Source organism: Neopelma chrysocephalum, unplaced genomic scaffold (genome assembly GCF_003984885.1).
Source record: "Neopelma chrysocephalum unplaced genomic scaffold, ASM398488v2 Primary Assembly neopelma1_96, whole genome shotgun sequence".
In the NCBI taxonomy this organism is placed as follows: domain Eukaryota; kingdom Metazoa; phylum Chordata; class Aves; order Passeriformes; family Pipridae; genus Neopelma; species Neopelma chrysocephalum.
Genome location: NW_020897759.1, coordinates 408,595 through 435,457, shown reverse-complemented (window position 1 = coordinate 435,457; position 26,863 = coordinate 408,595). Strand labels below are relative to the sequence as shown.

The following is a 26,863-nucleotide window of genomic DNA, read 5'->3' as shown; positions in this document are numbered from 1 at the left end:
TTATTTCTTTTCATCCTAAGCATAACTGTTTTCATGACTCAGGAAGTCTGACTCTGGCCACCTCTAGAGCAAAATGCTAACAGCAAACCAGACAGGGAGGCTTACAAACAGACACAGGACAGCAGCAGCAGTGCTGGCAGGCAATGCTAGGGAAGTTATTGTGCTATAATTAAAACTTTTCTCATATTTTAAGTGAAAGAGACACCATCACAAGAGGGAAAGCAGGGGAGGATGATGCCTGACAAACTGTTTTATTTTTAAGATGCAAGGTCTTGTTCTTACCCTTTGAGCAGACTGTTACAGAAGCAGAGGCATGGGGAATTTTTGTTTTGATATCAAACCGCATTAAAAAATAATATAGAAAGATGTTGTTTATAAAACATGGGGCATAAGGTTGTTAAAAACAGTGGAAGGTAGAGAAGAAAATGCCAGCAGCTGTTTACAACACTATTAAACATCAGTATTCTGATGAGTACAGAAAACTGTGTTTGCCTCTATTTGCCTCTTGCCTCAAAAGACTACCCTGGCAAAAGTCCTGGACAAACCACAGATTAGTTATTATTGAGGGATCTCTCCTTCCTGTCTCGAAGGGATGCCAGCAAGGCAATCTCCTTTGTGTTTAGAAAAAGCTATCCATGATGAAGAAGTAACATTGAAATATAAGAACATCCTGAGGAATAACATTTATAAAAACAACCAACCAGCCAAAACTGCAGAAAACCATAGGAGAAACATCTGTGCAGTCCATTCACGCTACACTGGGAAACAACTGGGAGGCAAGAACCGAGTATGGTAATTTTCCATAATTAGAAATTAGAATGAATAGGCAATTCCTTCTTAAATATTCATACAGCTCTACTAGGAAGGAACAGTGACCTAGGCAAAGCTGCACACCCAGAAATGGCATGCACATCTCTGGCACAAAGCAAGTAAAAATCAAAACAAAGCAGAATAGCTTAAAATCTCCGCAAGTAGTGGCCAAGTTCTTGAAGTGAATGCAAATAACTTCCCTTGAAAAGCCAGAGACCTTTCACAACTTCCAGGATACATTATTACTGAGGTGGCTGCCTTTGCCTTCAAGTCTTGTCAGACACGAGCCCTCTTTCACCCCACTTCCTGAGGTCTACAAAGGTGTTCCAAAGGGGGCCATGGCACAGCCCGCAATCAGGCTGGTGCCTGGGCCAGCATCTGTGTGGTGGTTCTCTTTACTGGGTACTACTGAAGAGACTCCCAAAATGCAAGTTCATAAGGTTTCGTGTTTAACTCCAATTTTGCAGAGGCAATGCCAGCAATGACTGAAAGCAGAGTGCACACCATAGGCCCAAATCCACTGTGAGTGACTGATGGAATACCAAAGAGGATACACAGTATCATTTTAAAAAAAAAAAGGTATTATAAAAGCTATAAAGAGTAGAGCAAACAACAATTTTCATGTTTCTTGTAAAATTGCTGGGAGACAAAATAATGAATGTTCATAACTGAAAGCAAATAAGACTCTATTGCAATATCTGCTGGCACAGAACTCACAATTTCATGTTTCCCAGATCAGGAATTAGGCATGCAGTAAGCACCCTTCCTAAAACAATTTTTATGCAATTCACATGTATGATCATAAAATAGGAGACAGATGAAATATTTCTCATAAATACTTTCCAGTGGAAAATGTCAAGAAACCACACAGCTATTCTGGTTAAAGAAAATTACTAGTTCTAGATTGGCTATAAATTGGGCGTAATTACATTCAGCCTGAACATTTTCCAAAGGTTTACAGAAAGACACAAATTGAATTAGTTAACAGCTTTTAACCACTGTAACAGAGTCAATAAACTGTTATAAGCTGGAGTTTAATTAACTCATGGAAGAGATTGTAGGACAGAATGGGATTGTTCCTAGACACACTGAGCTCGTGATGCAACTTGCCAGGTCTCTGCACTGAACGTATTTTTGACAGAACATAAGCAGAAATTGGATAGCTAGTTACTAACAAATATATACATATACCTATAATATATGTTCTGTGCAGCAATGAACTTTCCTATAGTTGGGGCAGCCTGGCTGAAATAACTACTGGCTTTCCAGCTTTCTTTTCTAAACTGGCACATGATACACCTTCAACAAAATTTACAATTTTTCTCCAAGAAGTTGCTGGCAGAGAAAAGACGTAAACACATCTGATGTTTACTGCTAACCTTCTGCACGGCACTCAAGTTGTGGATTTTGGTCCATGTCTCATACCAGTTTTAGGATGCTGGGATGCAAAACAGGTGGGTGGACTGTGGACCAGGTATTCCAAGGACCCTTTGTGTTGTAAGAGCTCTCACAACTGTAAAGACCTTGACATAGTGACTCCATAGTTCCTTCATGGTGTCTGTTCCAACAACCAATAATAATTCAAGCTTATTTAAAATAAAAATAATCTTGATGTCCAGAGTACATTACTAATATATATCTATAGAAAAATATATATTTAGACGTGTATACATGCAGAGATTTGCCTATGTACAAATATATCTTCAGTCAGTATTATTTGGATTTTTCCCAGAGTTTCAAAAACTTGTATATATATATCCCATGGAATAGTGCAACTATCTTCAATATTTTTTTAATACAGTAAAAAAAACCTCTTTGTTTTCAAAATGCATAAACTGAAAATAGCAACTTTGAAAGGCATCCTTCAAGACCCTTTTCTACCTCTTCCTTTCCCCAGGTTGCTCACCTGCCTGCGGAGATCTCTTGTCTTCTTGCACATACTGTCTATTGCCACGTTCAAGGCATTACTTCTCTCTTTCTTGTCAGCCTGTAATAAATGTGACAGAAAACACAAAGATGGTTAATTGTGATTTCTCAGCAAGCATGTTCTTTGTGTCCTCAGTTCAGCAGAGCATTTGGTAAATCATATATGTGTACAGATTTTTCAGATTTTAATGCATTTCAAGAGCCAATATGCACAGAATGCCAATTTGTGGTGTTAAGCGTAATTTGCTGAACGAAAACATACGCTTTAGTAGCAGTCTATAGGAGCAAAATTAAAAACTTTTCAACTTCTGAATTGCTGTAATACTTTTAGTGTAATCCGGGGTTACTTGTGGAAGAACATTAATAGAATTATCATTATTCTTATTGATGTCAATCCATTATCACCATATGTGCATGAAAAACAATGTTCTCTCTCTACAAACAAGTTATAAGTTCAGATGCCCACAATGCAGTTTGGTAATGCTTTAGTTTGCAGCACTCATTATTTAATTCCTGGAAAACAGAATGGGGGAGTTTCAAACAGTCTAAGCTCTTGCAATGAAATGATGTTGTTTCATTGCTCATGAAACGGTATCTCTTCATTTAACAGCACATTCATTCTCAGCATCCAGAAGATTGAGTTTGGTCATAATATAAACTATCAAATGACTGTTGATATAAGCACTTTGCCTATAGGCAGAAATGAAAAAAAGTAACATTGTTTAGGAAGTGTACAATTGATGCTTATATCATTGTTAGCTATTTGAAAAGTGTAGTTAACAGTTTTATTGGACTGCCCAGCATTTTTTCTGTACAATATCACCATAATAGCTCTGTGTCTTATAGCTGGTTGGAATATTTTTTTTCCCTGTTAGCAAAGAAACTACGGGAAAAACCAAAATGCCTGATGAAGTTTGTTTCCCTAAAGCAAACAATCATTACTCGTTACCTTTGGACTGCCCTGGTCTGAAGGAAAGAACCACAAACACTGAAAGTGTCTTTACACAAAGTCTTAAGTCAGCACATGACATTTACAGCAAAAAGAACCAGACTTTCATAAATGTTGAAGAAATAGCTGTGTATACTGACCACAACATTTGGACTTCAGGGAGAATACACCAGGATGCCTGTATTATGAACATGACTCTCTTGTTTTGTATATAATATTAAAATTAATACAGAATTTGTAATATCTCAGTAGGCACCAAGGTGTATCTACTTGGTGCATCTACCAGATAACAAGGCACCTTGTTATCTACAATAAATCATACATCAGTCAGAGTATTTTCCTTGCTAAAAAAAAAAACCAAAATAATCTGTGAACAGAGCAATATGCTTAATATTAAAGCAAAGACTAGAGATGATCAGGAAAAAACCTTTACATTAAAACTGAAAGTGCAATGTAGTAAAATGAATGCCTTGAAATTATTAGTCTAAAGGGAACACTTACTTTAAAAATTGAGCTTATATATTCAGGGGGACTTAGACATTCTCCTATGATTTTTCTACTTCTGAAACTGCTTATGGGTCTTGGAGAAAGGTCTGAACTTTACCTTAAAACCTTCAAGGAATCCCTAAAGGTAGACATTCACTTTTTGTATCACGGTAATGCAATCAGTTCTCATACCAAAGCTTGCATGGAAACCAAAGCAAATAATGTCTCCTCTACTGTGTTTTGTAAGTTATTGTAAAACTTGACAAGAAAACTTATCCCTTCAAAAAACTACCAGGTAAACAGGGCCAGTAAAAGCACTGTGGATACAACTTGGCTTATGCCTATGCATTTTCAGACTACAAAGATGGCACATCCTTTGAAAGCTTTATAGCCAGAGCCTATTTTCCACTAAGACAGAATCAATGTAAAATACTGAGATTTATTTTTTTTTTTAGTTCTCTAGTCATGTCTAACTTCAAAGGTGGCAACTAATGATACAACTGGCTCTAAACAAACCTAAACCTAAACCACTCAGTCAGTGAGTGGCATATATTGAATGGAAAACAAGGAAAAAAATACTTTATTTGCAAATTCTTAACACTGTCAATAGTCAATGTCTAGAAAGCAAATCTAACTTTAACCAAAGTTATCCTTCACCTCATGTTTACCCTAAGAGCTAAATAAGCTGTAAAATGCAGCTTCAGGCTGTAGAATGTGGACATTTCCAGAATGCAGGTAACCTCAGAACTGCAGACTCTCTTTCTTCTTCAAAGAAATTTAAACAGCAAAAACCCCACACTGCTGTTTGCATAAATCTTGCTTATAAAGACTGTAGAATTTCTAAATTGTGTACAGTCTTTTCAAGTCAGAGGGACACCTGACTACAAAGTCTCCTCTGGGAACACTCCCAAACATCAATGGCCTCGTGCTGAGTTCTCCAGTCACCCATTGGTCCCACGTACCTTTTAGATGCTGAATTACTCCTTCAAGTTTTTATTCCTCTGCACACTTCCACCTCAGATCTGTACATGACAGTTACAGTCCAAGATCTGCACTAGATGATTACATTTTTTAAGAACTGAAAAAGACCAGATTTAGTATTTTAAAGGTGTCTATTAAAATGACGGCACAGTGAAACTAAAGGTGATCCAAACACCCCTACACTGATCCACTCTCCAGTGATAGAGCTCACGGGTCTGTATTTGCAACACTCTGCATCTGCTTCTCTATTAACATTCTTATAACAGCTGTACTTCAAAACAAACAAGCCTATCCTGAAATAGTTCCTTCTTGTACAGGGTGACTGAATTAGGATAAGGGGTAGGAAAAATATGCAAACTATTCTGGGTCTGGATTTCAAAAATCAGGCAGTTGAGCTCTCTCCTTTCAGTTTTCCTGCATTCACCTACTGTTTTTTTCTGTTAAATATATGTAATAGCAGTGATATGGCGCCCTTGTAAAGATTCTAAAAGCAATATCCCGCTCCTATTTCGATGCATTTTTAAAATTTGAAACATTTTACAAGCACTAAGTCACACTGTTATTAATACTCCACTAAGTGAAAAGAAGTATTTTTAATTAACACTGGATAGCCTGAAGACAAATGCTGTGTATTGCCAATAATAACACAGGCCTACCTATTTCACACACTGGCAAACAACAGGAGTTGAATGACTCAAAAACCACATGTGCAGTGTCGACGGAGGGGTTCCGAGACAGATTGCAAACGACCAATATGATCTGCAAAATGTCCGCTTTATTTACAAAAAGATCCCCTTTAAGTAATCACTTTTACATTATTGGTTACACGACAGTGTCCACGATCTAAACATGCCCTACTGACACACTTCTAATTGGATTATTGCAGGTGTCCACACGATGCGAAGACATCGTTTATCTCTTGGGACTCCTCCTTAATTTTGGCACAGATTTCTCTTTGTTTCAGCCTCAGAACCTGAAGCCATGATGACTGTGCACTTGACACTGTCTGTGCCCGGCCACGTCAAGGCAAGGCCTACAGAAATGAAGGATAGGTTGCTCACACAATCCTGATCTCTCCACAGTGCAGAAAATCTTTCCTGGATTTTCATTTAAAACAATCCATATCTAAGGGCAGATTCTCAATTGAACACAGGACTATCTCCCCACTGGTTTTAATGGGGTTCATTTAAATCACAATTTGGGCAGGACTACTTAAATGATCATCTAATTTCTTCTAGTACTGAGGCTAATAGACATGAGCTAAATTTATAAACACTTATATAAAAAAGGACATATAAGAGGATACAATCAGCCATAAGTATTAAAACAGCAAATACTCAAATATTCATTACATCAGTCAGTGAACACTCCCACTTCAGCCACAATCCACAATTCAGTTCAACAGAGAACTGAAGTACTCTCATTAGCAGGACTAAACCAAACAAGTGAAATGGAGCCAGTTTATTTGGGTATGTACTGGTGATAAAATATTCACAAGGATTTACTTAAACCTTGCAAGACTGCACTCCTTACAGAAATCACTTCTGCATCCCCTCTGAAGGCCCTGAACTTCTACTCGTTATAGAGGGTGGGGAGAGAGAATTAATTTGGTAGGTTGAGGGCTTGTCTTGTAAATAGTCCCTCAAAATACTCATATTTAAAAACAAAAAAACCCACAACAATCCCCAAACAAACAAAAACCAAAAAGCAAAACACAAACTTCTAAAAGTAGATTGTAACAGGCCTTCACAAAGCACCCTGGATACTTTGGACATACACACCTGAAGCAGATACTGGGATTTCAAATATAAAATCTTCATTTTTCAGAACTAGTCATATGTGTTCTAAACCACATCTGTAGTCTCCAGCCTCTCCATGTTGTGGAGTAGAAAGGAGCACTTCCATGACGAGAACAGATACCTGCTGAATTCCGTATTCCGGAACAGCTGGAGTCTTAGCTATAAACTTAAAAACTACTTTACTTTTATCCTATTCAGATATATTCATATATATATATATATATATACACATATACATATTCATATATATTCACATATTCAGATGGAACTTCATCTTGCCTTCCTGGATTTATACATTAATCTAAAAAAATATAAGGTGAAACAAAGCAATGGTACTTCACTGGAATGTTTAAAATTACATACATTTTTAAAACCAAATACATAACTTTAAGCCATATTGTTCTCAAAGACTCTCCTGGAAATAGATTTCCATACTTGAAGACCTATGGCCCCAAAACATGTTTTGTTTCACGGGATGTGTCTGTTCCCAAACACTCATTGTACAATCCTGGGAGGAATGAATAGAAAAAAGAAATCCAATCTGCTGCCTTGACTTACTTTGTTTATCACAGAATCACAGAATGGTTTGTTTGGAAAGGACTCAGAAGATCATCTCATTGCAATCCCCTGCCATGGGCAGGGACACCTTCCACTAGCCCAGGTTGCTCCAAGCCCCGTCCGGCCTGGCCTTGGACACTTCCAGGGATGGGGCAGCCACACATTTTCTGGGAACATGTGCCAGGGCCTCTCCACTCTCACAGGGAAGAATTTCTTCCCAATATCCAATCTAAACCTGCCCTCTGTCAATTGTCTCCAGCAGCGTACCATGACTCTGTGATAAACATATTTTGATTTAGTTCCACGTATCCCATGATGATTTTATTTTAAAAAAGACTAGCACATTTATCGAAATCAGTTCTCTATGGAAATATTTTTTAAAAAAAGTCAAGCTAAAAAGTAAACACCAATCAATACTACAATAAGTTAAGAGATGTCAGAGCTCTAATTAAATGACTGATTATTTGGGGCTATATGTAGACTGACAATAATCCTGTACTCAGTAATTTTAGGCACCTGTACATTGTACCTTAATTAAAAAAAAAAAAAACAAAGAAATGAACCATCATACAACTTAAGACATTAAAGCAAAGTCAGAGCCTTTACAGAGATACCCAGCATTTTATGTCTGTTGTTACAATTTAGCATTTAACATTCAATGGTTTTTTGTATATGGAGCTTGTAAATGGTCCTTCTTTTGGATTACAAAGTCATTGCGAATTCTAAATAAAACCAGAGCATGAAAAAAATTGTCTAAAAAGCAGTGACACAATTTCTTTTGCATGTTGAAACAATGTTGTCATTACTTGGGAAATTTCCACACCTGAATTTGCTGTACAAAGACAAAAACATTTTTTTTTTTCATACCCAGCTCACAGAAACCCTGATCTTTCAAATCCTAATTCACAAAGTAAAGACACCTGCAAGCACCTGCATCAAAAAAACCCCCAACCTTATAAGCCTTTGTAAGGGAAGATCCAGTTCAATCCTGTTGCAGTCTTTATTAGTTCACATGTTTTAATATAAATGGAGAAGGGTCAAGAGGTTTGTCACCTTGATTACAGTTGGTTTCCTTCTCCCAAAATTAGTTAACACAGTGCTTCAGCCACCAGTAACTAAAACTAATATCACTTCTTACATCCTTTGCTGGGAGGAGACAAAGGATTTGGCATCTTGAAGGTCACACAGAGTGACAAAACATCCAAGACTAGTGTTTGGCTACGACACACCTGTGAGAAGTGCCAAGTCTGGGGCAGAACCTCTTTGTATTTCCTTGAATCAGTCTGGACGTCACTAGGCCCCAGGAATATTTGCCCCTTAAATGCAGAATTATGTAAATATTGGTTTACCTTTCAAATTCCCAGCTTGCTCCTCAAAGTGCAATGTCCAAGCAAAAAACAAAGTCCCTTCTTAAAGGTCACATGTCTAGTTCAACAAACCAAAATGATCTTCTCCAAACCTGTAGATCTCAACGGACAAGTTTGTGTCAGATTTGAACACAAAAGGAAACCAGTTCTTTACAGTTCTAGTTTTCAAGTCTGTCCCATGCTTTCAAACAAACTTTTTTCAAGACCTCTTTATTCTGCATCCTGGAAGGGGATAGGAATAACTTTTTGAGTGCAGATAACCTCATTGAAACCTGGAATTATGTAGATGCAGGAACAGTTACACACACAGGATTCTCAGCAGTGACACCTTACTAACTTCTGCCTGAGAAATCTCTTAAATGAACATTTTAAAGTTATTCAAGGAATCCTCTGACAACACTGCAAAGGCAGAACTTGATCTCTCTGATATTTTAAAGGACAAAAATTCTTTTGAAAAGGCAAAAGCTCCCAGGCCTTTCCATGCAGCATTTCAAAGCCTATATTCACTGTGCATCAAAAGCCTGCAACGGGAAATTAATTTATGAGTATATATATTACCTTCCTTTTTTAATATGGGAAACACAGTAAATGAATAACCCACCTGTGCTTTAAGTTGAAAATCACTATATTCACTCGGTGACACAGATTTCCTACTCTAATACACCCCACCCTAGTGCTTCCTTAAAGACACCTGACTCAAGAAAACATATTTCTGTGATAAACATTTAAGTATATTTAAAAAAAAACAAAACGGGGGGAGGGCGGGAAACCAAACCCTACAAGGGCATAGAAAATCATATGCAAACGGAGCAAATAGGGATTCTTTCATGTGGAACTGTTTCTCATCTGTTTCTCATTATGTATAGGGGTTTTCTTTTTTTCCTCAACAGCTTCAATATGAGATTGTCAATTTTCTCCTTTTCCAGTCAGCATGGAATACTCCCTCTGAATCTAATGCAGTGAGATGTGAAGTACCTCATAAGAAATTAATTACCTCAACCTCTGCTGGTATCAGCTGGAGTACCAAGGGCTCTCCTCACTGTTTGAATTACCCTTTCCCAATCAATATGCAGGAAAAGCCTCAAATTTAAAGCCTCCCAGTGTAACTTTCTATTAGCTTTCAGTTACATATAGTTTGTAACGCCGCAAAACAAATTTAATTCTGAAGAAACACGCATAAAACATCCTAAAAAAAACCCAGAAACAAAGATTTAGAATCCATAACCCTTTTATTATTAAAAAAAAAACAACACTGAAGTTTTCAGGTCCTAATTAATCCAAAAATCTCAGAAAGAATTCTGCTGGTGGAATATGCTTAATATTGCACATTTTAATCCACTCTCCAAAACACTGGTGTCAGTCAACTGAAGCTGGGGAAGGCAGCCAGGCTGTCTCAAAGGACAGAGATGGATTCCTGGGCTACTAAATCCCCTTGAAAGTGACTGTGATCCAGCCAAAGGATGAAAGGAGGAACCTGTGCTGTCTTCAATTTTTATTCAATTATACATAAAACAAATATCTCATTATATCATGGGTCTTCCTGCTCTTTCACATTGGGAATATCAGAAAAATTCAGCACGATTCCAAGGTGATCCTAAAAAACACCCATATTTTTCTAATACTTTTTGGGGGGGAAAGTGTCCCAGGAAGTGAATGTGTCATAACTGGTCTGTTGCAAAGCAAATACAACCATCACTTACCACTTCTAATGCAAAAACCAAAAGCCACGGGCATTTCTTATTCAAAATACGACAATCTTAACACTTGACAGAGAAACCTTAACGGCCAGTGGTACTTTATTTGGACTTGAATTTACACTTTAAGCCTGTTGGAGGAATCAGCAGGGAGTAAAAAAGATGTTAGATTTCTTTTAATCAGATATTACTGTCACTGACAGATGATGCAGGAGGGACAGGCAAACAGAACTAGAAATACAGCAGCATCCAGACTATTAAGTGACAGCAAGAAGCAGACTTCAGGTTAATCTGCTTTTTACTAAGAAGCAATTTTCTAAGCTCCTAGTACAGAAGTTTTTAATTGAATATCCATCTACCTTTCACCAAAGTGTCCTGGCACTTTTACAGCAGGAAAATAGAAAATTAGTTGGAGAGAATCTCAGCCTACAACAGCAGCATAAGACTTTCCTATGATGAACTATCATATAAATTGCTTGGAGATTATATGTTGCTATGAGAGGGAGGAAGGGGATGGAGGCAGAAGAAAATTCAAAGTAAAATATAGTGGAGCTGCTGAGACAGTCTTTCTCATCCAGATTGTTTAAAAGTCTTAGCTGCACTCTAAATCAAAAAGTTATGTTCTTAAACAGCAGTCATAAATAGGAAAAAATGTCCAGCACTAAGCTGCTCGACTTCTGCCACACCTAGGGACTGCCTGAGGTACTCCAGGTTCCAAAGTGCTTTTTCTCCAGCACAGCAGAGGCACAGCCTGCATTTCTCAAGAAAACACAACCAACTTTACTGTGGTTTTAGTTGTGCTGTTTTAATGCACAATGTACTGTGTACACAGATTCCAACAGATTTAAGAAGAGTGTAACAACATTTAAATCAAACCGCATTATAAATATACATATATATACTTAAAAATATATAAAGTTATTTTAAATATAGTTCTAAAAAAAAGATCCTTCAAGTAGCTACTCCATACCACACAATAACATCACACTTTCTCCTTATTTTCCCACTACATCCAGGAGTACCATGAAGAGGTAAGGAAGGTAGAACAGTAAAACTAAGAAGGTGATTTCTTTTTTCCTTTATGAAGTTTGCTACGTTTACGGACATTATTCTGAGAAGATCTCTATGATGCTATTCATGATCTCTGATAGAACAGACATGCTATGATACTTCTTTTAACAGAAAACCAAGCATATTTTTGTACCACATTGGATTGGGAATGAAGATTGATTTCCCTGATTCCCTTGATCTGAGATTTCAGCTGTGCCTATATCAATAAAGGCATTTGCGCTTGTAATTATTCTAAAAACACGTTTATTTTCACTCACACATAACTTATATTCTATAACATTTCTGTGGAATGATTTGAAGGAAGCTGTTTTGAGATAAATCCGTGGCAGAACTTAGCCTACAGACAGAAACCTTATGAAAATAGCTACTTGTCAGACTCTCAGCTCTAAACTAGGCAAAGACTGGCCATTTCAAATAACATACATGGACTTGGCTCAGTTCAAAACTGTACTTTTAAAGAAAAGTCAAATGCTGAAACCCTAAACAGACAAAAAATGTAATTCCATTTAATTATGTATTAATTGAATTAGTTAATCCCTTTACAATCCAGAGCAATTAATTTAATTTAACACCACACTGTGATGTAATACATGAATCTAGGAGGCTGGCAGTCACTTAAGCACATGCAGTGAATGAAAATCCAGCTTTTAGGGAGAGGACTAAGGTAAATCTCAAATTTACAAATACTTCAGCTAAACCCTCACCAGCACCCTGTATGTATAATGAGTCCAGACTGTATGAATTCCTGTCCTGTCCATACAGAGCACCACAAGGTAAGAGGTATCAACACAAGAGTTTTTGGGGATTGTCAGAGCAACTAATAGTTGATGCAATCACTTCACCAGGTGAATTCAGTCACTTTGGAACAAAACATCCCACTCTTAATAGCAACACAATGAAATGGCTCCCAGATGTTTTTCCCAGAAGCTCATGACTAAATGTTTCAAACACTCAAATGTTATTTCAAAAAAATCACTGCTGTTAACTAGAGAAGATCTATTCTACTTCAGGTAAATTCTGTTTGCATTTCAGGAGGAATGAACATGAAAGAGGTTGATAAAAGAACACCCAAATGATCCTTTAACACCAACAACTGCCAGAAAAGAGGCCATTGCATAGCCATTTATTTACCAGATTGATTTGGACAGTGAGAAATTGGTGCATTACTTGGGCTGTTGGATCATGCTTTCAGCACAAGCTTGAAGATCCCGGGTTTCTGTGCTACAAGAGAGGAAAAAAACCCTCAATTTGTTAAAAGCTGCAGTTAACAAACGGAACGAGGGAGGCTGTGTGTGACAGCATGCAGGGAAGACAACTGAAAATTACAGTCTCCTACAGGGCAGGGATCTGCAGAATCCTGCAGGAGATCAGGGAAGTCTGCTATTCAGGGCATATTCCTCTGCAGTTCGATGCAGAAATTCTCTGCTGCATTTTTGTTTTCACACAGAAATAAACAAATACACCTGAGGAAAATTCAAGCTCAGAATGCAATGTTTTTGACATTCTAACAAAGCAATCATGCTTCAGGTTGGAAGTTCCTTTTCTGCAGGATTTTTTACCTTAAACATTGTAGAGAATTTTTGCCTAAATTTCCAAGTTTCATTTTAATTTTTTAATTATTTACATCTCTAATTGGCCAAAGAATTGATGGATTATAAATTAACCTAAATTTGCCTACAATTGTCATCAGCTCCATGGAAGAATATAGTAAAAAAGGAAAGGAAAAGTATCTAACTAGAACAGAATCAGCAGACAAGGAACTAGGAATTATGTTGAGTAAAGCAAAAATATTATAGAACTCAAAGACCTTTTTCCTTTATGATTTATACTAATTCCTTCTCTTTCAATGAAATAAATTAAATACTTGACTGAAATCTAATGAGTAACCTGTTCTTGCTATAAATATGTGCTACTGAATTATACGTAAAGTTTAAAGAATATTAAAAATACACAAACTCAGAAGATTAAAAGCAAAAAGCTAAGTAGGATCTTTTAAAACATCCTTCACTAGTTGTAATGCGCATGAAAATTCATTTAGAGTTTGCATTTTTTAATAAATGCATATAAGATGCATTTATATTAAAGAAATATTCAGATTGTGTTATAATGACCTGTAATCTGGGTCTTTAAAAGATCTGCTGTTTGCATACCCTAAAAGGGGGCACGTAATATAAGATTTGAAACTTTTCCTTAAGAAAATGACAGAGTTTGCCCTCAGATCTCCCTTCTTGCTCCTCAAGACAGTGTACGGAGGTCAGAGGAAGTTCAGTCAACTCTCAGCCACACAATGGATGCATAAATGAGAATCACAAAATCAGGCGGGTTGAAGGGACCTCTGAGATCATCAAGTCCAACCCTTGACCTGCTACCACCGTGGCTCCCAGCCCATGGCACTGAGTGGCACTAAGATAAGCCAGGCTGGAGGCAAATGTCCATCCAGATTGCAAACTTCAAAGAACACTTTACTGCTAAGGAAATCTTCTCTGTTCTTTGCAAGTGCTTTCTTTGTTCTAACAAGTGAAGCCACTGACCATTTTCATTTACTGGCTGGCAGAGAGTTTTGAAGCTTCTCACACAGTTACTGATGGAAGTGCCACCAAGCCAAAAGCCACCTCAGCTCCTGGTTCTTCCAAGATGCTGCAGCATTTGCTGCTACTGGCTATGTATCTCTGCATTTCATGACACACAGAGATGTATTATTCAAACACATGGCAATAATCACACATACTCCGCAAATATAAATACAGATAAATATGCCAGACTGACTGGTTTACTTTATAAACCCTCTTTGGACTGAAAGAACTGCCAGTGCTGCAGGCTTATCTGAGGGAAGGCTGAAAACAGCACATGCACAGAACTCTCAATTCACCATATTTGAGAGCCATATTTCAGCATAGCAAGTTAAAGAAAATAAAATTTTATGTTAATTTGGACATACCTTAGAAAATACTGCTAATAAGTGCCATGGAAAGAGAGTTTCACATAAAGTAAAACTGTGAGATTCTGAGAATGAAGATAATGTGACACTTATAATCTTACTGCAGACTTCCATGAATAAAATATTTGCTATCATATTATGAACACTATGGCATAATGTAAGCTCTTGTGTAATCCCTCCCACTCCAATCTCATTGCACCAAAACATATCCTGGCATCCCTATTCCAAAGTCACCAAAAAAACTGTATATCTGGTATTGAGGGAAAAAATGTGGAATCAGTTCAGATATCAACTGTTTATAAGAGTATAAAACATTAAAAGACTCAGTACTGAAAGTATAGCTTCAATTTGGCATCATCTTTTGTATGTAAACAAATATACTTCAAAATGCACTTGTTATATCAAATACACTTCAGGGTGCTGCACTTCCAGACTGCAACAAGCACCGCCTAAAAAAAAAAAAAAGTTTCTTGATATCTCCTTTCTTAAACTACTAAAATTTTCACTCTGAAAGTTTACATTTAAAAGTCCCTTTTTCAGGGATATTCAAGGGTGCCATATGTTCATTTTTAACTAGAGCATGTTTTGTAGACAAAATACCTCTACAGTCACATAACAACATTATATATGAAAAGCAAGTAAAAATAATAATTAAACAAAACCACATTAATGGGACCCGGGAAAATATAAGAGCAATTGTACATGAAAAGGTTCTATGCCAGACTGTGCTGACAGCATAAGAGAAAATGGATGCTGTAGTAAACCACATTCCACAAAGCACAAGGCTCACGTGACAGTGTGTCTGCAGAGAATGTTAATAAGAGCCAAATCAAAATCATTTAAAAAAATGGGAAAACTAAGCAGAAAAGGCAAAGTAAATATCCCAGGCAAGGTTTCTTCTGTAATTACAAAAAAGAAATTAAATGATGAATTATGGAAGAGTTGTTTCCTACTCACAAGGCATGAGTGAGAAGGATACTTGGAACTGAAATGAGTTTGCAGAACCAGGGCTCAGTTTTTCTTGCTTAAGACTATCAGACTCAGACTCATGCTTATTTTAAGTGCTTATATTTAGTCTTAGCAGAGCAGGTGCCAGCTGAAAGATTTTCTGGCTTTGGGGGAATCCCATCAAACCTCTCAGGGCAACTGCTTGTTCCCCCCCCCGAGTGATTAAGAGAGGAGAACAGCAGACAGAGCTACAGGGCACAGGAGCTATGTCTGATTTACACTGCCCTGAGAACCCACTCTAAGAAAAAAGAAAAAGGACCTTTGTGTTGTAAATTATGTAGTCAAACAGGATCCCTTCACATATTCCACACCAGCCAAGTCCAAACCCAAAAGCTGAGGGACAGCCAACAAAACAGTGCTTTCATTAAACCATCATGGTAATCCCATAGCACTTTCAAGCAAGTAAAACAAATAAAGTATTCTCTTTCTCAAATTAGTGACATTTTAAGCAAAACTGATAGATGGAGGCTATAGGGACCGGGACATAACAGCTTTTAAAACATTCCAGTTCAATCCACCATAAGCAGCACAGCAGCAGCTCTCTGAAAAGTCCCTAGCAATATACAGGCAATGTGTACTTGGAGCCTCTGGGTATTCTTACCCAGGTTTCAAGAAATTTCGAGAGGGAAGGAAGTTGTAGTGCTTGCAAACACATTAAGTGCAGGTTTTGTTTAGAATACACAAGTACATACATACTCTACCAAAGCTCAAGAAAGGATGCTTATAGCTATATTTGCTTTGTTGCTGTTTTTGCAGTAAGCAGCCAACAAGTGCAGGAATTACGTGCATAGGGTAGATCAAATAGGCTAAACAAAATACACAGCAATATCCACTTATTCCTCATGCAAAAAAGACATAAAGATCCCATGATATACAAAATATCTTTAACCACTTACCACAATATATATTAAGTATGGCATTTACTGAAAATGTTGCACTTTTCATTTAGCATTATGAACAGTTCTAACAGTAGCTTGCTAGCAATCACAAGGTTGTGAAATGTGCAATGCACAAGTAAGTGCTATGCTTTTAACAACTATCATCCACTAAAAAGTGATCCCACCTAATGGTATCCAATATCATTTTGAAAGATAAATACACTCAAAGCTTTTTCTGTAACCTGAGCCTAAATAAAAGCAAGACAACAAAACTGAAAGGTTCAATGCATTAGTTGAAGGAGTTGGTAAACCTAAATACACTGTAGGCAACTTTGCTGATAAAGCTAAAAAAAGAAAATAAGAACAAGCTTCTAAGCAGCACAAACACTTTCCTTTCATTTTCACATATAACTGATATACCAAAGAATAGTATGCTCAGGGGCTCTAAATAATATATGATGGAAATCAGTGAAGAAACAAAAATCAGGCAACTCAATTCCAGCATCAACGAACATTCAACATAGGGCAGAGAACAACAGGAATCGCCAGTTCTTGCTAACTTTAAATTCTGGAGGTTGTTCCATGCAACCCTGCCACCCTTGAACTTACAAAGTACTAATTAGACATTGTCACTTAGAAGGTGGTTCCTCCTGCATTCCAAGGCTGATACAAAGAGACTGCCACAAAATGAAGGCACGGATTGGCTGTGGCTGAAAACAAACAGCTTCCGACCTCGGGAATAAGTTTAGTAATGGAGAATGGAGAGTTGAGCACGAACACACCAGGTGACAGAATGGCATCTTGGAACAGCTAAGCAACTCCGAAAACAAATCTGTAATTTTCAATAGGTTTACTTGTTGACTTACGAGGCAGCAATTTGGAATTGCAAAGCAAGGCTTTATCAAGCAGTTTTTCTCCAGTCTTCTGAAAGAGAAACTGAAGTTCGAGAAACAAAATCTTTGTCACAAATATGTTTCTATTATTACACAAGCAGTTAGCATCCTCTCTAGTTAGCAATTGTTAGTTCTCTCTAATTAGCAATTAGCATCCTCTGACTGTCACCTATCACAACACAGCTTTCACAAAATATGGGTCATGCTCCTTGCTGCATAATGATATACACTGTTAAAACAGGTAAAGTGTTGTAAGAAAAGACTGATCCAATGTTTAAATGACACAAAAATTTGATTCAATGTGCTGATTAATAAGCCAGAAAATATAAATTATATGGATGCACAACATGCACTTATTTAGAGTACAAACAGCATTGGTACCACTCTTGGAATTTAAATTAATAGGAAATGTTGCTTAAGTGAAAAATGTTTCTAAATTCTTTTCCCCTCATCAGCACCTGTACTGCAGTCACTGAAGCCAGCACAGAAGACTCAGACTGAAACTCTAAAAGCTGGTGGTTCCTATAAAGGATGCTAAGTACCATCTGTGACCTCATGAAGAGTTTAACCTCCACAAGTTTTTGGACCATTCACATTTCTAAAACAATTCAAAAATATCTTCAGTTTTTGGGCATATGCCAGAACAAAATTAAAACCTTTTTTACTTTGTTTTGCTAACTGCAGAGCCTCATTCACCTGAGGCTCAATGATGACATCTCAACTCAATTGCAAATCAAGATCCAGTAAGGTTGTAAAACACATTTCCTGGCTGCAGACTACAAAACACTACGCTAAAAAAATATCTGAGTCCCACTTGTAGTTTAACAATATAAAAACTGTAAACATTTTCAGATTCTGCCACAAGATTATGTTTAGATTCTGTCTCCCTTATTCTTTATACTCTAACTAAAAACTGGGTAAGTCAAAAGCTTTTGAAAACTACACCTTGTCACTGCTCAGTCCCTTACTAATATACATCTCACATGACACGGCCCTAGAAGTGCAGTGATGCCTGTTATCTGTGTCACGTTCGCTAAAAATTTCTTGCCAGATTCACACAGAGATTAAGGTAACTCTCCATAACAGGAATGCCGAAGAACAGCTACCCCTAGTGATGAGAGAGAATGGGAGATGAAGTTCAAAGCCTGTCTGTTTACAATTATTTCTCATTTTTCTCAATGAGCTTGTAGCCAGACCCAGAACGAACACTGAACAAAGACAACACCTCAGGATGTATACACATATTTTAACTGCAAATAATTTTACCAGAAAAAGCTTTGTGGATAGGTTTGTGTCATGTTGTTACAGTCAGGCCAGAACTCCAGCTTCAAACACTAATGTACCAACATCTAAAGAGTTAAAGCCCAGTCTCTCTGGTCTGCCTCCTGCAACCTAGAATGGCAGACAGATCCTTCCCTGGGTCTCTCTGCAACGATGGGAATACCCAGACAGTGCAAGGGAGAGGACACCAATTGCTCAGAGTGCAGCTGGCAGAGTCTCAGTTTACAAATCCAGATGCCAGCACAAGAGAAATACAGAATCCCAGAAATGTTTAGGTTGGAAAACACCTTTAAGATCCCTGAGTCCAAACGTAAAGCCTGCACTGCCAAGTCCACCACTGACCCGTGCCCCAAAGTGCCACATTTTAGATACCTTCAGGGATGGTGACAGGCCAGGTGCCATTGGTCTTGCCCACCTGGGGACACCTGTGCTCATGTTCACCCAGCTCAGCACTGTCCATGACTATGTACTCCTGATGGATAATTCAGTACAAGCAATGCAGACTATTTGGGGACATTTTTACCTGGAGTTTTCTGAGCACTGTATTGGCTCTTAAGTTACACAATTGTATTGCAGAACTGGGAGTTCTAAATATGTCCATAAATACTATACAGTTACTTTAAAATATGCATAAAACATTCTTTATACACTCAAAACACAGACACAAAACTAGGAAAAAAAATTTACAAGAAAGCAAAGAAAAAAAAAGTCAGCATAAAGAGTATTCAAGTGGCAGGAAATTTAGAGTACACAAGTTGTAACAGCAAGAAGAGATAAGATTCAGGAGGAAATGAAAACTTTAGTGAAGGGAAACAAAACAGACAAATTAGAAACACCATTATTTTCTATAAAGCAGAAGTCAAAATCATTACAGTCCTTGCTTGAAACACTGCAACTTACTATACATTATTCACTCATTTTCTATACACATATCAAATCCTTCTCCATATCAACTTGCCCGTGAGTGATGGTGTTATCTTATGGTGTTAGGCATGGATTGTGAGTCTGTGATTCTCTGAGTAAACTGAGAAATCATTGAGGAAATTATGAAACGCCTGTCCCTTTTAAAATAAGTCTTTTTGAAAATTATTTCCATTCTGAAAGGGAAAAGAGATAAAGTGTGCTGGCCTATTACAAAGCAGGGAGGCATATTTTAATCTTTATCACTCGAAATAAATTAGAGAAATAAATTTAAAGCGTGGTTCCCCATGCATTTTTCACCAGCAAATATTAACTGGGCATATTTTAACATGTAAAAGACAGTATATGCATGTAGACAGACTCTTACAAGTTCACTTTGGGTGGGAAAGTTGAAATCAAGGATTATTACTTCTAGTGCCAAGGAAATGTGTCTGCCAGGAAACAAAAGCAAGGGCAAGCCACAGATACAATTGCAAAAAAAAAAAAAAAAAAAAAAAGCCACTCAGATATAACACTGAAGGTAATTTGGAAGCTGACACAGGTAACCACAGAATGAGTAGAATTGCCATCCTGCTTTGATCTGCAGGATCTGAAGGTTTGGTGCTATTGTAGCAAGAAAATTTTGCTGCTGAGTATTATCAAGGCTGATGGACAAAACACAGTTGCAGTTTATGTAACAAAGAGCCAACACTGTATTATTAAGACAGGATCAGCTGTCATATTAATCATGCTGCCACACTGTGTTCTAACCTTCATCTATATGCATTCTAAAGTCTAAAAACCCTTTTCATATCTTGAGACACAATCAAATACAATGAGGTCCCTGTTGGAAACAAGTAAATGCACTGAAAACAGTCATAATTCCAGTAGTGGAGGACTGGTATAAAACTGTTCTCATCAGCCCTTATTCCACTGTTTAGATTTTCGTGAAATGTTCATCTTTACTGTAAAATATGAATTATGATACTGATCTGGAAACAGTGAAGACTAGGCAAGAAAACATCTACAGCTTGCAACATCTTCAAAAAGCAGTTCTTCACTGATATACCAAATATGTTATAATAAAATGAATAAAACTGTACACTGAGTACTAGGTTTACTTTGAAATATTTATGCTTCAACATCACAGTTAGGTATTTCTTCGTAACTGTGCATTAAAATGGCTTCGTAGGATGCACTACAAGTTTTTTTATGTTAATGGGTAGAAAAGAACATTTATATATTCAATCTGTATTTAGCAAGCTCTTTTATATCCTTGAAAACTTGACTGGGTAATATTGGGCTGAAGAGACAGGCTGCCAAAACTCAGTGGGCCAGACTGTTAAACATAGGAAGAAAATGTGGCAATCATAAAAATAGCCTACACAATAATAATAATAATAATAATAATAATAATAATAATAATAATAGTTTTCTGTGACAGCAGATGAGGTTGTGGTACATCTATAAATGCATTAATAGATTTGGGCTCAACATTTTGATAATACAGGAGTATCTGAGGGCAAAACAGCAAATAGGACTTGAAACCATGTCACATGAAAAAAATCCCAAGGTCTCGTTATATAAAACACTATGCAGTAGATTGAGCTTACCCGTTCAGTGCCTTCCACCATTGTTTAACAGCAAACAGGATTGTCACTAAAACTCTTCAGATCAACATCCCTCCTGCCCTGGTGCTGTTTATCACATGGAGTGAGGAGTTTACATGACAGATGTAGAAACAGCAGTAGCAGTGCTCTAATACAGAGGCACCTTTTAGCGTGACTACACACCACAGCCAGAAGTTTGGCAAACACCTCTAGTGGAAAGAAGAACACAGGGTTCTGAAGACTTATTGCTATTCATTCTGTCAGTTTTTCTGTGATTTCTTCACCTGTGTTCATGAGGATGATCTCTGATGTCCATAAGAATCCTACCAACTCCTTTAATAATGAAGACAGACGAATTTGCACTCACTGAGCACTCTTAAAAATATTTCAATCATATCACAGACTTTTTTAAGACTTGGACCTGACCTGTTTGAAAAAGGGTTCTCTTCATGCAATTCTTGCAAGCCCTTCTGCATGCTATTAGTTTAAAGTCACTATGATTTAACTTTATTAGTTTGTATTCGATTCACATTACTGTTCACCGATTTGAATGTTCTGAGGCCGTTTCAAAGTCTTCTCTGATATGTACTGTGTATTTGCTCTGGGCCTCTAATATGGTTATTCAAACTTTGAAAGAGTTCACTTGTAACTGACTTTTTTAGTTCCTTTCTCTTGTTTAATGTAATTGCTCTGTTCCAAATCAAGCACTAGCACTTCAGATGTTTTTACTTTTGCTACTTCTGAAAAGCTGTTAAATCTTTGTGCTACAAAGTAGCTCTTAGAAAGGAACATTTTGAACTAAGTTCAGTGTAACATTCTGGAACAACTGAGGGGTGTCTCCTTATTTCACAATTAAGAAGTAACTACGAGAAGGGCAAGCAACAAAGTAGCCTGTAGTCAAAGGGCTACAGAGTGCAATTCTGGAAATACCCCAGCCAGTTCTTGTCCTCCCTAATGGAAAAAAATGTGTAAGGGAGGGAGGAAGGAATTTGTGATATATCCTCAGGGTTGAGTTATGCTACAGCCTTCTGCCTAAGCGTACTTTGCTCCATCAGACATATGTAACTACAAGATTCTATATTCATATAAGACACCTCTTCACAAGTGAACCTGTGTTCATTCATTGCTTCTCAACAGAGGGTAGATTAGTACAGAAACCTGCCTGGATTGCAATGTCTCTGCATTCCTTTTTCAGTTTAAATCAAAAGAAGGAAACAAATGTAATTTCAGACGACAGATAATATTGTACCTATACCTTACTCTGAAGTGCTGTCCACTTTGGCATTTCATTTTTGCAGTAGCTGTGAAAAAAGTCAGGGGCTTATTGTGCATGCTGAAGCTGAAATTGGCTGTGTTCTCTTCCACTTCCTTTTTTCTTTTGAAATAAGTGTTCCTGGGATTCAGTCATATTGTAGTGCTTCTACATTAAAGACCTGACAAATGTGCATACTTCACGAAAGAACTGGATGTTAAAGGAAGCCAGTGAAAGTTGCTCATGAAGGAGTAATTCAATTTCTGCTCAGTCTTTTATCATTTGGTTGGTTTGTTGAAACTGTCAATCAGTGTCTGATTTAAAAGTTTTATAAGATGGGCACTGTTGCTGATTTCTGATCATTAAACAATTGGTTTATATATATATATACATATATTTAAAGAGGACTCAAATTCTGACATGGGCAGCTTGACGAGATAAGAGCCAAAACTGTGTTTCTTGTAATAGCTACATTTCATATACGAAATCTAACTGGTCCTTCTTGTTCCTCCCTGGTGTGTTGCTTCTCATCTGATGTGAATTCATTCAAGATGTACTACTCCCATTTCTGCACTTCCTTTATTGTTTTAGACACTGTGATTTAACCTGAAGTTTTAAATGAGAATTTAAGCAGGTAGATAACAATGCCCAAAAAATGATCATAGTGCTTTTTATCGTAGCTAAACCTTCAGAATGAAATCTAACTTTGAAGGACTCAAGAAATTTTTTAATAAACAAATTTCTGGGTATCTTAACTAAATCTGACTAGAACATAAACATTTCCATACAGTCTGAAATAAGAACTTGGCCAGACTGGAACTGTTTTTCACTATAGCTCTAATTATGAACCTTATTCAGTAGAGAGTTTTATCATATGAATAATTCCATCTTTTTTTTTCTCTAAAGCATGATAAAAATAGGCCTTTAAAATGAGCACACGTTTTAAGAGTATGAAAAAAGACAATAGGATCTTTACATGGACTTCAGTTGACAGATAGTAGAAAAGAACTACAAAGGCCCAATAAACAAGGTGAGATTGGCCATGTTAAGCACGGACATATAAGGCACTGCTGAATGGCAGTGAATGACATTATGGTCTTTGACTCAGATGCTTCTCACTTTCCCTGTAGGTGAGCATGTATATATATAAAATGGTATTTCCCCTACAAAATGCTTTCCTTAATGGATCTTTCATGTTAAAATAAATCCATTAGCTTGCTGAAAAAAACCCACCCCAAATCAACTAAAATCCACAGGATGTAAATCCGCAAGTGAATTTCTACATGAATTCCTTTCATTTTCTAAAGCAATAGCTAATCCCATTTTAAAGGTATAAATGCTTTTTCACGTATATTTCTGTGATAGGCAATTTTGTAACATTACTTTCAAAGAAAAATATTGTGAAAGGCAAAAAGCAAAAAAACCTAGGTACTTGGAGATTCAGAGGCAATTATATGAACTGCCTGATTTTGACTGGGTCATTCTTTACAATGAGAAAACAATTTAAGGAGGTAAGCGGCATGTTATCACTGGAACAGAAACCCCTCTTTGAGACAGATACAAATCCACACAACATACGTTTGTTCAGTGACAACAAAATATACATATACAGGTACCACCTGCTACACAACTGCCCAGGCTGTAATAATCATGAAAATTGAAAATTTAAAGCAGCTTAGTCTAATATAAAGGCAGACCACTGAAACTAGGAAGTTTATAATCAAAAGAGTAAGTCTGGTTGTACAGCACACCACCTCAGAAATACAGGAGGGAGACTCACACACAATTTCACTATCACTGTTAAAACCCACTCATTAAAACCTCTGTAAACAGAGAGGAGAATAAAATCTTATTATCTGCCTTGCTCCCGTGTCTCTAAAGTAAATAATCAACTTGAGCATAATCCCACTAACTAGGTGCTCAGCAGCACGAGATCAATGGTAGCCTTTTCCCCAACTATATCTTCTGATGCTTTTAAGCACAGAAATGAGACCATTTTAAACACTTACCATCTGACAGACCAAATACACACGCTCCAAACTTCTCAGTGAACCCTCACAGAAAGCTACCAGTCCAGAGCCTACAAAACGCACAGAGACACTGCTGAGAGACAATTTGAGCTCAGCCACCCATCCACTGCTTTGTTGCTTTATTTTACACTTCTATAGCCAAAAGGTCTTTGGGGACTTGGGGGACACACACTGACTCAGCAATTGTTATGCTTAAACTATTATGTCAATACAATCAGTCCAATGTAGTGTATCGTTCACACTGCATTGAGAACCCTGCAGAACTGTAAAACACAATAGCAATTGTTAACTCTTCCACTAAGCTTTCCTCAAAGTGTTGTTTGAGAAAAGCAAGTACTCTTCCCTTATTTTCCCAGGAGAAAACAGAGGCACAGAATGATGATGTTACACGGTCATTGCCACCTTCAGGCCAATGGCAAATAAACAGAATAGAAAATATAACTCAAAGGGTTACGCCTGAAAACATATATGGGGTAACCCACAGTGCAGACAATGGGATAATACCTGCTTCCCAGGACAAGGTTCCCAGTGCAGGTCAGGATTTCACAATACAAATTCAGTATCCACTGACACCAGTTGTTACTGTAACTTACTGCTGTGAAGAGAATGAAATACAGCATCATATAAAAATCTGCCAATATCCAGCTAACAATCTTACACTGACAAGGCAGACGTGGGAGACAGGATAGACAGCCTCTATTTACCAAAAGCTGAATCATTTCACCTTTGAATCTCCCTGCTTTTGTGCTTCCAAAGTCATGTCTTCATCTTCTAATCATTTTTCCCCCTTCATAACAGCAGAAGAGTCCAAATCTACTTTTGCCAGTCTGACTTGCTGAGTAATGGAAAAGTACCTTCCATCAGCTCAAGACAAGGTTAAGAAGGGAATCCCAACCTCGGTTTCTTTAATCAAAAATCCATCTGGGACAATAATCAGTACAAACCTATCCTATTTCCTGGCAGTAATAAAAATTTTCAAAGGAACAAAAAACAAACCAAAAAAAACCCCAAGACAAATAAACAAAAAAATCCCCCCACACAAAACAAAACCAAAACCATACGTGTAGAGATCTGGTTTTACAGCTTAGGGATAACAGGGAAATGGAAAGGAAGAGCAGGATAACTGTGGAATGAACTTGCTATTGAAGAACAAAATAATTTGCAGGTCATGCAAATTAGAACAATTAGAATTCATTTATTCTGCTTAACCTGTGTCTTACTCTGTGCAGCCCTAGAAGAATGAAATAATTGTTTCATTACTCATCCTAACAAGGACCCACAAATTAGATACACCTTTCCTGAACTAATCCCTACAAATTCCAGAAACGTACTCTGCAAATGTTATAGAGTTGAGGCTATAAAAGAACTTGAGCTGGCCAGAGTACTGCTGCACGTTACAAAGGCACAAATCAAATATTACAGCAAAAGTTTAAATTTATCACTTCCAAGATGAATGAGTCTCTGCAAGTGGTTTCAGTGTACATCACATAACCTTACGGGCAGTGCCATCCCTGTCTGTCTTGGTCATCATTAACAAGCAGTAGTGAAAAGCACTTTCTTTTATTGTTTTGTTCCATGGATTTAGGGATGGATAAATCTTATTTAAGTTTTCTAAAGTGACAGTTCAGAGTGTTTTGGATGAACGGCTCTTTGTTTAGCTATGAAACTACAGTCAAAAGGCAGGTCAGGGCACAGCAAGCTATCATTCATGATTTCTTCTTCTCTTACATTAGGAAATAACTCTCAGAATGAAATCAATTTATTTTACACATCCACACAGTCCTTCCCTTTGGGGTTAAGATAATAAGCAAGGATGCCAGTAAATAAAACTAAGTACTGCCCTTCTGACTGCACTTGATATACCCTTTTTTCAGCAGACCAAACACAACTGCATATTTTCAAGTTTAAGTTTGCCTCCTAGTTTCCAAGGACATAGAACTTAACCCCAGAAGCTCTTTTCCTCATCACTCACATTCTCAGGTGCTGTTGTTCCAGCATTTCTGCAGTGCACTGCTGAATCCCCACGGTGAAAATGTGCACGTATTTCCACTAAGGGAAAGGATGCATGTGCTTCCCACAGCACAGCAAAGGTCTCCTATCCTTGCAAGCTCTCCCTACACAGCAGAATGGTATGGAGGAGGTTTACTAGGCATTCTGGGGCAGTTCCCCATGGGCCTGTACCCAGAAGGCTGTCCCAGCACCAGCCTCCATCCCACAGGGAACAGGCCCGCAGCATTTGCAGACAACAAACATGGTTGGAAGGGAGTGTGCAGAGGTCTCCCATTAGTCTGGTGGGAAAAAAAGAACAATGAAGCTCTAAAGCCCTTCAGCTCTCAGAGGGTTTAGGAACCAACAGTACCCCTGAAATACAGCATCAACACAAAAGCTGTCTGAAGACAGAAAGAGAATAGCGAAGTACTTCCTATCTTAGA

General features: G+C 37.5%; 1 protein-coding gene across 8 annotated transcripts in view; it reads right to left on the bottom strand.

Moving 5' to 3' along the window:
- The window catches only part of CTNNA3 (catenin alpha 3), a 428,400-nt gene that overhangs the window by 178,209 nt on the left and 223,328 nt on the right, over nt 1–26,863 (bottom strand). For 7 of the 8 annotated variants that reach the window (XM_027694077.1, XM_027694076.1, XM_027694078.1 and 4 more), the window contains one exon: nt 2,717–2,797. In XM_027694077.1, the coding sequence (XP_027549878.1) occupies nt 2,717–2,797 (81 nt within the window). Of the gene's footprint in view, nt 1–2,716; nt 2,798–17,319; nt 17,327–20,637; nt 20,643–26,863 lie in introns of those variants that run through there. The other variant, XM_027694081.1, reaches the window with a different exon arrangement.